General features: G+C 45.8%; 1 protein-coding gene across 1 annotated transcript in view; it reads right to left on the reverse strand.

The window, feature by feature from the left end:
- The window catches only part of PLEC (plectin), a 523889-nt gene that overhangs the window by 99277 nt on the left and 411661 nt on the right, over positions 1–12951 (reverse strand). The window contains 3 exon segments of the mRNA XM_033935291.1: positions 662–790; positions 4173–4373; positions 8758–8913. Coding sequence (XP_033791182.1) covers positions 662–790; positions 4173–4373; positions 8758–8913 — 486 coding nt within the window.

Genomic DNA, 12951 nt, shown 5'->3' on the forward strand with positions numbered 1-12951 from the left:
TTTGTTCGTTCCACATCCCACCCACCTCCCACCCTAACCACTCCTTGAAAAGCGCCAGAAGTCAAAAGGCCTAAGATGCCTCTAGAAACGTCTAAAATCTGTTTCGATTATCGGTACTTAGACGACCTGTCTTTTTGGTCGTCCAAGCACCGATTTAGGTGGGTTTTTAGATGTATTTCTGTTTCGATTATGTACCTCCTAGTGTTGAAAATCCCATCTCTAACTCTGCCCTTGCAGCCACTCATTCTTTTCAGGATCTTTAGTTGGGTTCTGAATGAAAATAAGCCTAAATGTATGTGCTCAGCCCTAGTCAGTTCTCAAAGTATAGCTACATGAAAATGGTGGGAAGGGGTAAAATGCGGACCTCACGGACCTGACAGACCTCGCGGATCTAAACCCGTACGGCCTTAAAAATCTGAAGTCCGTGTCTGTGGCGCTTGTAGTTTCTGTCGCTGACAGACCTTGATGAGATTTGAGCGCTGACGGATCCGTCTCAGCATAGGGAGGGAAAAGTGTTAGGATCCGTCAGCGCTAAAAATCTCTTCGAGGTCTGTCAGCGGGGAAGGGGTAAAACGCGGACTAGATCTGCGAGGTCCGTCAGGTCCGCGTTTTACCCCTTCCCGAAAATGGTCTCCCTGTGACCAGGGGGGCTGCCACTTACTAGGTGTAAGGAGAGCTTCTCCTTCGTGGTTTCGGGCTGACCCCAGGCAGGTTTAGAGAAAGAAAGTCTGAGCTCTACGTTTTCCAGCCACTGGAGAAGGTGCGTGATTTCCAGAGTGACGTCTTGCACCTGCGGAGAATGCAAACAGCTGAAGTAGCACTATCTACATTGCTTATCCCAAGAGAATCATTAAAATTACTTCCTGTTCCCAAGAGCATGTTCTGACAGTTATTCTATATATCTGGACTCCAATGAACATGCTCAGTATTCATTATTACACATATCTATACACAAAAGAGCATCTCGGTCTTTTACGACTTATGCAAAACTGTACTCCAAGGAGCATGCTATGTCACTTATTACATGCACAGAAAAAAGGGGGCTCAGACATTCCTAAAAATGCAATATCTGTACTCAAAAGAGCATGTGATCTGTCAGTTAGTACACACATACCTCTACTCCAGTGGTCTCAAACTCGCGGCCCGCCAGGCACTATTTTGAGGCCCTGGGTATGTTTATCATAATCACAAAAGTAAAATAAAACAGTTTCTTTGATCATATGTCTCTTTAGCTATAAATTACAATATTATTATTAAGACTTAGCCAAAAGGAAAGATTTATAAACTATAGTGTTTTACCTCATTTGGAGTATTGCATTCAATTCGGTTCTTCTAGAACATAAGAACATAAGAACTGCCATCTCCGGATCAGACCCATGGTCCATCAAGTCCGGCGATCCGCACACGCGGAGGCCCAGTCAGGTATACACCTGATGTATTTTTAGTCACCCATATCCCTCTATGCCTCTCATAAGGAGATGTGCATCTAATTTGCCTTTGAATCCCAGCACAGTGGATTCCTTAATAACCTCCTTTGGGAGAGCATTCCAGGCGTCTACCACTCGCTGCGTAAAACAGAACTTCCTGACATTTGTCCTGGACTTGTCCCCCCTTAGCTTCAAACCATGTCCTCTTGTCCGTGTCGTGTTGGACAATGTAAATAATTTATTTTCCTGCTCTATTTTATCGATGCCTTTCAGCATTTTGAACGTCTCGATCATGTCCCCTCACAGCCTTCTCTTCTCAAGGGAGAACAGTCCTAGTTTCTTGAGTCGTTCCTCATATTCCAAGTTCTCCATACCTCTTATTAACTTCGTTGCTCGTCTCTGCACCCTCTGTAACAGTTTTATATCCTTCTTTAGGTTGGGAGACCAATGTTGGACACAGTATTCCAAGTGTGGTCTGACCATTGCTCTATAAAGCGGTATTATGACTTTCTCCGATCTACTCGTGATTCCTTTCTTTATCATGCCTAACATTCTGTTTGCTTTCTTTGCCGCTGCCGCGCATTGTGCCGACGGCTTCAGGGTCCTATCTATCAGTACACCCAGGTCCTTTTCTTGTTCGCTCTTACCCAGAGTTGCGCCTGACATTCTATACTCGTATTCCTTATTCTTACTACCTAAATGCATTACTTTGCATTTCTCCACGTTGAACTTCATCTGCCATTGATCTGCCCATTTCTCTAACTGATACAAGTCGCTCTGGAGTTCCTCGCTATCCTCCTGCGATCTGATTGCCCGGCATAGCTTTGTGTCGTCTGCAAACTTAATGATCTCACTGGATATTCCGTCTTCCAGGTCATTGATATAAATATTAAATAGGATCGGCCCAAGCACGGAGCCCTGGGGCACACCACTAGTCACTTTCTCCCAGTCTGAGAACTTTCCATTTCCAAGAAAGATATAGTGGTGCTAGAAGAGCGACCAAGATGGTAAAGGGGATGGAAATCCTCTCATATGAGGAAAGACTAAAACGGTTAGGGCTCTTCAGCTTGGAAAAGAGACGGCTGAGGGGAGATAGGATTGAAGTCTACAAAATCCTGAGTGGAGCAGAACGGGCACAACTGGATCGATTTTTTTTACTCCGTCAAAAATTAGAGACTAGGGGACACTCGATGAAGTTACAGGGAAATACTTTTAAAACCAATAAGAGGGAAAAAAATTTCACTCAGAGAATAGTTGAGCTCTGAAACGCGTTGCCAGTGGATGTGGTAAGAGCGAATAGCGTAGCTGGTTTTAAGAAAGGTTTGGACAAGTTCCTGGAGGAAAAGTCCGTAGTCTGTTATTGAGAAAGACACGGGGGAAGCCACTGCTTGCCCTGGATCGATAGCATGGAATGTTGCTACTCTTTGGGATTCCGGAATCCTTATATTCTTTCAGATTCTGTATGGAATGTTGCTACTCTGGGGATTCTAGAATCTTGTTACTCTCTGGGATTCCGGAATCTTGCTATTCTTTAGGATTCTGTATGGAATGTTGCTACTCCTTGGGTTTTGGCCAGGTACTAGGGTCCTGGATTGGCCACTGTGAGAACGGGCTACTGGGCTTGATGGACCTTTGGTTCTGACTCAGTAAGGCTATTCTTATGTTCTTAGAAAACATAGTGGTACCAGATCTGTTAATTTGCACAAGAGGATTGTATTTCATAATTATAATGAGTGGCCATTACTTTTTGCATAAAAAAGATTGTTTACTTTACAGTTTAATAATACTTTGTGTATGTCATATTTGTATGAGGCAATCAAATCTTGATAAATAAAATACATTATATTCCGTAGACTAAACCGCGCGAGACAATCACAAGCAGACATTGCCAGGCAGACAGACGAACATAATGTAATCTATTTGTTATATCACACAGTAACGTACAGTTAATTTAATTTAATATCCAATTTGCAAGTTCTTCCGGAATTAATCCAGGTACCTCTCCTCCCTTGTAACCAACCCCCCCCCAAAAAAAAACAAAACTGTTGTAACTTCACTGGAAATGTCCAGTTAGCTCTTTTGTAATCCGCCTTGAACTGCGGAATAGAAGTCCCTAATGTCATGGAATGTAATAAGACCAGTGGTCCATCATGCCCAGCAGTCCGCTCACGCGGCGGCCCCCAGGTCAAAGACCAGCTTCCCTAACGGGCAGACAATCGCACGCAGGACGTCAGCATGCTGGATTAAAACACAATTTTAAAGCGCTCCGAGGGGGGGTGGGGGAAACCCCCACACACACACACACACTTTACGTAGAACAGTTGATGCTCCCGTTGTGGGGGGTGTTGGGGGGAACAGCCTTTTTCCCTCTTTTTTTAGGGAAAAATTATAGTTTCCTCTGTCATGGTGGAGGGTTCCCCCCCACTCCCCCAACTGGAATGCCAACTGTTCTAAGTAAAGTTGGGGTTCCCCCCCCCCCCTTGGAGAGCTTTAAAATAGTGTTTTAATCCAGGGTGCTGACGTCCTGCATGCAATTGTCTGCCCGACATTGTCTCGCGTGGTTTTGACTCCTCACCTTATATTCATTGCATGCAAAGTTGTATTTATGTGAACATTTCTGGGGAAGGTGGTCCATCGCTTTCATCAGATTCTTAAAGGGGTCCGTGACTCACTGCTCTAGAGCATAATCCATAGAAAACGTTGGTCTCTCAGTTCCGGAATCTGATGCTTTCACAATCTTGTTACCTGGCTGAGGTCATTTTCCAACTCCAGCTGTTTCCTCTCCGTTTGGGTGCGGACAAATTCCCAGCGCTGGTTCATTTGCTGTAAGCTGGACTGCAATGTGTCCGTGTTGTCTCCAAGGCTGGCCTGAAGCAGTAGCCCTTGGCCCACCTCATTCACCGACTCCACCGTCCGTGCGTGGGACATGACATCGTTCCTCAAAACCTGTCAGACACGGCCCCAAATACCGTTAGCGGGCACATTCCCACTGACATCTACAACAAGCTCCATGAGACGTTATTAACTAAAGTCCAACCAAGTGCTTTGGAAGGGATGACATGAGAGAAATGGATGTGTTCCATACGTTCGGGTACTCTGGGATTTTGTCGGCGAGGGCTTTGAATGTGTTCAGATAATAGAATTCTAGATTTATAAGATACTTATTAGCTTAGTAACAAAGTTGACATGGATGCGGTGACGGGTCAAAAGCGCGTGAGGACAAAGGCGCGAGGACAAAGGCGCGCGGACAACTGAGCGCAGGGCTTAATCGCGCCGAAGAAAACCCGTATTTTAAAGGGCTCTGATGGGGGCTGTGGGGGGAAACCCCCCCCACTCTACTTAATAGGTATCACGCTGCCATGTTGGGGAGGTGTGGGGGGTGTAACCCCCCACATTATACTGAAAACTTAATTTTTTCCCTAAAAAACAGGGAAAAAGTTAAGTTTCCAGTATAATGAGGGGGGTTACAACCCCCCAAACCCCCCACAACGCCAGCGCGATCTCTATTAAGTAAAGTGGGGGGATTCCCCACCAACACCCCCCCCCCCCCCGTCGGAGCCTTTTAAAATACGGATTTTCTTCGGCGCGATAAAGTCCTGCGCTCAGCTGTCCGTGCTCGGTTGTCGGCGCGCCTTTGTCCTCGCGCGCGTTAGACTATGAACCCATGGATGCACTAAATCATAGGCAGCAGAACAGCATTTTGTATGGGGGGCACCCCATAGGCTCCGTCCTACCCAGCCTCTCACCAACTCCTGATTCCCCCCCCCCCTACTTTTAAATCTTGGGGCAGCCGACGCGCAACGTCAACGAGCAGACCTGTTCCTGGAAGCCCAATGAAGGGTTCCGGGGCAGGCCTGCTCTTTGACGCTGCACAGCAGCTGCCCAAAGATTTAAAAGTACATGCCGGGAGGGGGATGGGTGGGCGGGAACTTTTGGGGGAGGCCATGGCAACTGTGGCCTCCCCTATTCTGATGCCCATACGCTAAATCAGTGTTTCTCAACCTTTTCAAGCCAAGTAATCCCTAAGCCTAACAAATACCATCCGAGTATCCCCGCCCAAACTTTGCCCCAGACCCTCCCAAACTCCACCCCTGACTCCACCCAAACTCCACCCCTGACTCCACCCAAACTCCACCTCTGACTCCACCCCCATAATAATAGTACTAATTGTAATGCAATTTCTTCCATCCATTTTTCATATAAACACAATATAATCTTATTAATACATAATGGTAACCACAAAATTTAAAAAACACAAAACACACTGTACGCAGAGAAAATGTTAATTATCATTTATATTCGGGAGGGGGGGTCAAACAGGTCAAGGCAGATGACTTTAAAATATGCAATGTCACCTCAGTAACAACTATAGTAAAATAGACAAATATAGTGCAAAATATAGTACATATAAATTCTCAAAATGGACCCATTTTGATCCCTAAATTGAAAATAAAATCATTTTTCCTACCTTTTCTGTCTGGTGATTTCAGGAGTCTCTGGTCTTGTGACTGTGCACCCAATATTTCTTCTGCCTCCTGCATGCTTCCTCTCCTCCAGACCTCCTTCCATTCCCCAACCAACATCTCTCTCTGTCCCTTCATGAGTCCCACTTTTTTTCCTCTCTCCCTGCCTGCCCCCCGCCACCCACCACACTCCATTCCCTGCCCCAACTTTAAACTTTTTCATCCTCTCTCCCTGCCTGCTCCCCCCTTCCCTGAAGTCACCTCCGCTGCAGCCAATTTCTCCCTGCTTCCCCGCCCTACCCACCCCACTCCATTCCTTACCCACCGCCGCTGATGCCGCCACAACAGCAAGAATGGGCCAGGCGCATACAGCAACTGCGCAAGCGGACGGCCCACAAGCCTTCCCCTCGACGTCAATTCTGATGTCAGAGAGGAAGTTACGGGCCAGCCATGTAGGGATTGATTAGCCTGGAACTTCCATTGCAACGTCAGAATTGACATCGGAGGGGATGGGAAGGCTTGTGGGCCGGCGCTTGTGCAGTCACTGCACACGCCTGGCCCATCCCTGTTGCTGTGTCAGCGTTGGTGGGGGGAGAGTGTGTCTGGTGGCAGAGTCGGTTTCAGGGGTGGGGTGGGGAGGCAGGGAGAAATCGGACGCAGCTGCGGTTTCAGTGGGTAGGAGAGGCAGGGAGAGATCCTGGGCGGTGGCCAGCCCGCGTACCCCCAACAGGTGGCCTGCGTACCCCCTAGGGTATGCATACCACAGGTTGAGAAACACTGCGTTAAATGATTTGATACATCCATGAGAGCAACTTGCCCTGACACAGAACTTCGAGCTGGAAGTAAAGATTAGAACTCAGGCACAGAGATAAAGTGACTCAAGTGGAGCCACACAAGTTTAAAGACAGGACTGAGACTGGAACTGAGGCACAGGGAGATAACCAGGACAACTCTATAACTAGGCACATGTAGTTCACGTGTCTTGCACATGAAAGTGGTGTCTTAGATGGTATTTATGCAGTGTGCCACATGCAGTGTGACTTAATGCAGGATATGCAGGTAGGTGGAGCATGAGTAAGACTCAGGTGTGTCCCTAACTGATCCATGCAACTTGTGGAATAATATCAGTTATGCGTGTTGGATGATACACTTAGGCATGCCAGCTTACACCAGCCATAAGTGGTTGCTCCTAAAGTTTCATTAGATAACCATAAGTTTGCTAATGATGAGTTGCACTAAGCAATAAACTGGGAAAAGTAATTATTCTCAAATGGTAGGCCTCAAAACCAGGAAACAGGCTTCCAAATAGACCACTATTGGGATCAGAAGCCCAGCTCATATCTCTGGCTTGCTCTTATCAGTCGGAAAAGAGAAAAAGACTGCAGCAGTTTTCTGGGTCTACCCAGACATGGCAAGACCTGGAAAACTGCTACAATCATGACGCCAACCGCGGAAGCCTAAGAGACGAGACAAAGACTGTTCTTCAAAACCCCAGACTCTTATCATTCCAAATCAGAATCCCTTCTGCAAATCATCCGCAGTTCAAGAAACAAAACTACCCAAAAAGCATTCTTCACAATGCGCAACTTAAGAAAAATAAGGAAATTCTTTGACAAAGAACACTACAGGATAATTGTACAATCCCTGGTACTAGGTCTCGTGGACTACTGCAATATCCTTTATCTACCATGCCCCACAAACATGATCAAAAAACTTCAAACTGTTCAGAACACAGCCCTTAGACTAATTTACTCACTCGGAAAATTTGACCACATCACCAATGCCTACCTAGACTCACACTGGCTACCGATTCGAGCCAGAATTCAATTCAAACTATACTGTCTACTCTTCAAAGTAATTAACGGTACTGCACCCACCTACCTAAATGACCGCCTAAACCGTAACCTTCCAACCAGAACAAGAAGAACACTGACATCATTCACATACCCACCACTCAAGGGTACTCACCGCAAAAAGCTTTACGATAGCCTCCTGGCAACACATGCTGCAAAACTCGAACCCTCCATCACCAGATTGTTAACCACAACATCAGACCTCAAGACATTCCGTAAAGAAATCAAAACACTGCTGTTCAAAAAGCATATACAATCTACCTAACCTCCCTCACCCCATCCCCTAAGAAACCAAAACACTGCCGTCCAAAACATCTTCCGATGTTACTAAGTCTTTACTATCATTCTGTTATTAAGTCTCTATCCTCAAACTGTATTCTCTATTGTCATGTACCATCCTGGAAATGTCCAGTTCTCTTCTTATGTAATCCGCTTTGAACCGCAAGGTACAAGCGGAATAAAAATCACTAATGTAATGTAATGTAATGTAAAATGCCAATGTAAACCTCTCGGGCAAAGGAAGATTTTCTGTCGAGTTGATGAAACTTCACCTCAAGCTTATTTTCAGCCGTCCCTACATCCAGCCAGAGAGGAAAACCAATCCTGACAAGGGCGCCTTGTTTCACGGCTTCTCACTGTTTCAGCGAAAAACGATCCGTTGTGAGGCCGGGCTTCTGATCCCAACACTGGAATATTGGGAAGCCTGTTTCCTGGTTTTGAGGCCTACCATTTGAGAATCATTACTTTTCCCAGTTTATCCCTTCCTGCAACTCGTCATTAGCAAACTTATTATGATCTAATGCAACATTGCTGAAAACATGACGTTTGCTCCCTTATATATTATTACACTTCTAAAGTTTGGGATGCCAAACCAGCTTTAAGTTAGTATTCTATAATGACTTAGGCACATCCAGATGCTGTTACGGAATTGGTGCCAAGGAAACACCGCCGCAGCGCATAAATGAAGGCAAATTGCAGAATTGCTCTCAAAGTGATTCACCCAGGGTCACGTACCTTGTGTTTTGCCAGCTCAATCTCACAGCTCTGCAGGTCAACGCTGACCATCCTCTGGCCCTGCAGCTGGTCAGCAGCGTGCGAAAGCCACTGCAAGAGCTCCTCTAACTGGCTCTGAAACTGGCCGAGACCTAGCAGGGCTGCTTCCAGCTGATGCTGTAAATAGAGAGTTCAGGGAGGTTACAGGGGGATGCCCATTCATTTCTTTAGAACATAGTTCCCCTGCCCCACACACCCCCCATGCTATATGCAAGCTGTCCTCAGATGCTTCTGCTACTAGAGAATGACACGGAAAAAAAATTTATCACCATTCCCGCCCCCACCCCATGAGCTCGTCCACGTCCTTGCCCCTTCCCTGCGAGCTCATTCCCCCATCCCTGCCCTGTCCCTGCAAGCTCAGTCCCCGTCCTGCAAACTGTCAGACCCTGTCCACACAAGCCTCAAATAGTTATGATTTTATACTGAACTTATTTTTATTAAAGTATAAAAAGAGACAATATTCTGTACAGTTGTCATTTTATAAGCACAAATAATACAGAGCAAAGATAAACAAAACCCTTTTCTCCCCTCCCTTTCACAAATATCCCCTCCACTATTGTTAAAAATGAACAAACCAAATTACTACAGAATGCTACATAGAAAAATCAAGCTAGCAGAATACTTCAGTCCCACATGGCAGGAATAGTGTTAGGGGAGAGCAACTAGGGCAACTGCCCCCTGGTCAGAGAGAGAGACCTAAGCCAGCTGGAAGCTAAAGAAGCACCACCTGGACTTTGCGGTCCCCAGTTATGTCTAATACCAGCTCTAGCAGGATACATATTTCATATCTGAAATATTCTAATCACAAAATATAAAATAAATTTATTTTTTTTCTACCTTTTGTTGTCTGGTAATTTTATTCTTCAAATCACATTGGTCTCAGGCTTTGGTTTTAGGTTTCTTCTGTCTTCATCGTGGCATGGCTGGCTCCTGAAGGTAAAATAGGCCCAAGAGGAGCTGGGGAGGAGATGCCGAGTCTGACACGGGCGCAATATTTGTACCACAGGAGCAAGACTTTTCACCGCTTCTGCGGGGTGGTGAAAGGTCTTGTCCCTATTCCTGCAGTAAACCAGTTGTAACTGTCCCCATTACTGCGGATTTGCTTTGGTGACCACGGTTTACCACAGTAAACGGTCCCCGTGTCATTCTCTACTACAGATCACTTTCTCATGGCTCTCCTTTACAGAGCTATACCAGAGGAAGAAGGGAACTCTCTTTGCCCAATACGAGAAGCACACAAAAAAGAAGGCAAAGAAGACATCTATATTCGACCTTACAAATTTTATTGAAAGTCCCAACTAGGATCCTGGTTTCGGCATAAAAATGCCTTCCTCAGGGGACAAAGCAACTTTCTTTCCTGTTTGCTTCTGGCTGAACTCTCCTGCAGGGCAGAGGGACTGGAGTCCAAACTGCCTGAGAGATTTCTCGGCATCCAAGCTCTGGACTGCTGCTTCCTCTCGGGCTTCTGCACTTCCTGGTGCACGTCAATGCACTTTCTCATGGCTCTCCTTGACAAGAGACCGCAGTCACTCATATCTGGAGCTGTGTGACATTTTATTATACAAGGCAGAGCTGATTGGTTAGGAACAAGCCAACTCTTTCCAGAGTTTCAAACAAGAGGAATCATACTGTAATATAGCTGCATAGTGTAACTCATTCTGCTTCAAATTTATCATACTTGTTTGATGTTCAACTGAAAAGGTGATGTTGGTTCTTCTGTAGATAAGGGATCTGGTGAGAGTCATTGAAGAGGTTTCTTCACTATAACTCAAAATACTATCCAAGGGGTCAAAGGCCATAATATAGTAACACAGTAAATGACGGCAGATAAAGACCTGAACGGTCCATCCAGTCTGCCCATTAAAAAATACATGATTAGATTAACTTGTGTCTTCTTTGATATTTCTGGGCCGTAGACGGTAAAGTCTGGTATTGTCCCAGGTTCCAAATGCTGAAGTTGCCGTCCAAGCTCACTCCAGCCTATCCAACCATCCCATTGTTTGCAGGATATCTACCATAAAGTCTGGCCAGTAACATCCCCATGTTCCAAGTTAGTGGAGTTCCCATCGATGCCCTCCCTAGCCCAATCTTACACTGGATGTCCATCCATCCGTCTACCTCCATTGTTGTGAATATCCATAAAGTTTATCTTCTTTCCGCCTTCTCCACCATTTTGTCTCAGTCCTGCTGTTCTGTGGAGAATTCATCCTTTTTTTCTGTGCTGTACTGATGAAGACAAATGGGCATTTTGGCCTTTGACCCCTGGAACAATGTTATGAGTTACATTATGTTCATGTTATGTTTCCTGAAGACATTTTGAACTAAAACATCACTTTAGCTGTTTTGCAATTAAAATGACCAAAGGCACACATATAACTGGTGCAAATGTTTTATGCGGTTAGCACTGTTGCTGTTTAAGCATCTCTGAATATCAGTCTGTGAACGTTCTTAAGTAAGGGCTTTGGTTTCCTTCTTCCAAAGGTTACTGGCACATAACAACCTATCTCTGCGCAGTATTTTCAGTCCAGCAGCAAGGAGAGGGAATCATAGTATAGTACTCCCCCGATATTCACGGGTGTTCCGTTCCAGGGACCCCCCCCCCCCCCGCGAATCTTGAAAAACCGCAAATACGGTTTTTCGTGGGGGAGACTGGAGAGGGCAGCGGGAGAGGCAGGAGAGAGCAACCGGAGCACCGGCGAGTGAAGGAACTCACTCGCTATATGCTCCGACCGCCTCTTCCTGTACTAAAGTCGGGCCTCACCAATCAGGAGCTGCTTTGACCAGTAGTGACACATGAGCTTGCCCAAGGCTACATCTGGGTGAAGCCATGCCCATGCCCCGCCTTGGGCGTCCTTAAGTGTCACTACGCATCTACGTATATGTGCTCCGGAGGCCTACAATGTGGACTTCTTGCTCTGAGAGTTTTCTTTTAGAAACTGCCAGACGACCTAAGGCATGCCTGCCATCGGGACGCGCGTTTTCGAGAATCAGGCCCCAAAGGCCGCTTGAATCACAAATTAATTCTATAAATGGTGCCTAAATCACTTGGCACCTTAAAAAAAAAAAATAATAATAATTTTATTCTTGTATACCACCAAAGCCATAATAGTTCGAGACGGTTTACAATAAGAAGTACTGGACAATCAGTGAAAAAAAATACAAATCATCAGAAATACATACAGGATAAAACGATAAAAAATTAAAACTGTGAATCATTAGAAACATAGAAATAGACGGCAGATAAGGGCCACTGCCCATCTAGTCTGCCCACCCCAATGACCCTCCCTATCTATCTCTGCGAATAGATCCCACATATCTATCCCATTTGGCCTTAAAATCAGGCACGCTGCTGGCCTCAATGACCTGAAGTGGAAGACTATTCCAGCGATCAACCACCCTTTCAGTGAAGAAGAACTTCCTAGTGTCACCGTGCAGTTTCCCGCCCCTGATTTTCCATGGATGCCCCCTTGTTGCCGAGGGACCCTTGAAAAAGAAGATATCTTCTTCCACCTCGATGCAGCCCGTGAGATACTTGAATGTCTCGATCATGTCTCCCCTCTCTCTGAGTTCCTCGAGTGAGTAGAGCTGTAACTTCCCTAGCCGCTCCTCGTATGGGAGATTCTTGAGTCCTGAGACCATCCGGGTGGCCATTCTCTGGACCGATTTTAGTCTCAGCACATCCTTACGGTAATGCGGCCTCCAGAATTGCACACAGTACTCCAGGTGTGGTCTCATCATGGATCTATACAATGGCATAATGACTTCAGGTTTACGGCTGACAAAACTCCTGCGTATGCAACCTATGATTTGCCTTGTTTTGGAGGAAGCTTGCTCCACTTGATTTGCAGTCTTCATGTCTTCACTGACGATCACCCCTAAGTCTCGTTCTGCTTCAGTTCTTGTTAAGATCTCGCCATTAAGGGTATAAGTCTTGCATGGATTTTGGCTGCCCAGGTGCATGGCTTTGCATTTTTTGGCATTGAAACTGAGTTGCCAAGACCTAGACCAGCGCTCCAGTAGAAGTAGGTCGTGTATCATGTTGTCTGGCATTGAATTTTTGTCTGTTGTGCTTTTGCTCACTACATTGCTTAGTTTGGCGTCATCGGCGAATAATGTTATTTTACCTCGGAGCCCTTCTGCCAAGTCTCTTATATA

The sequence above is a fragment of the Geotrypetes seraphini genome, chromosome 2, assembly GCF_902459505.1.
Source record: "Geotrypetes seraphini chromosome 2, aGeoSer1.1, whole genome shotgun sequence".
Lineage (NCBI taxonomy): Eukaryota > Metazoa > Chordata > Amphibia > Gymnophiona > Dermophiidae > Geotrypetes > Geotrypetes seraphini.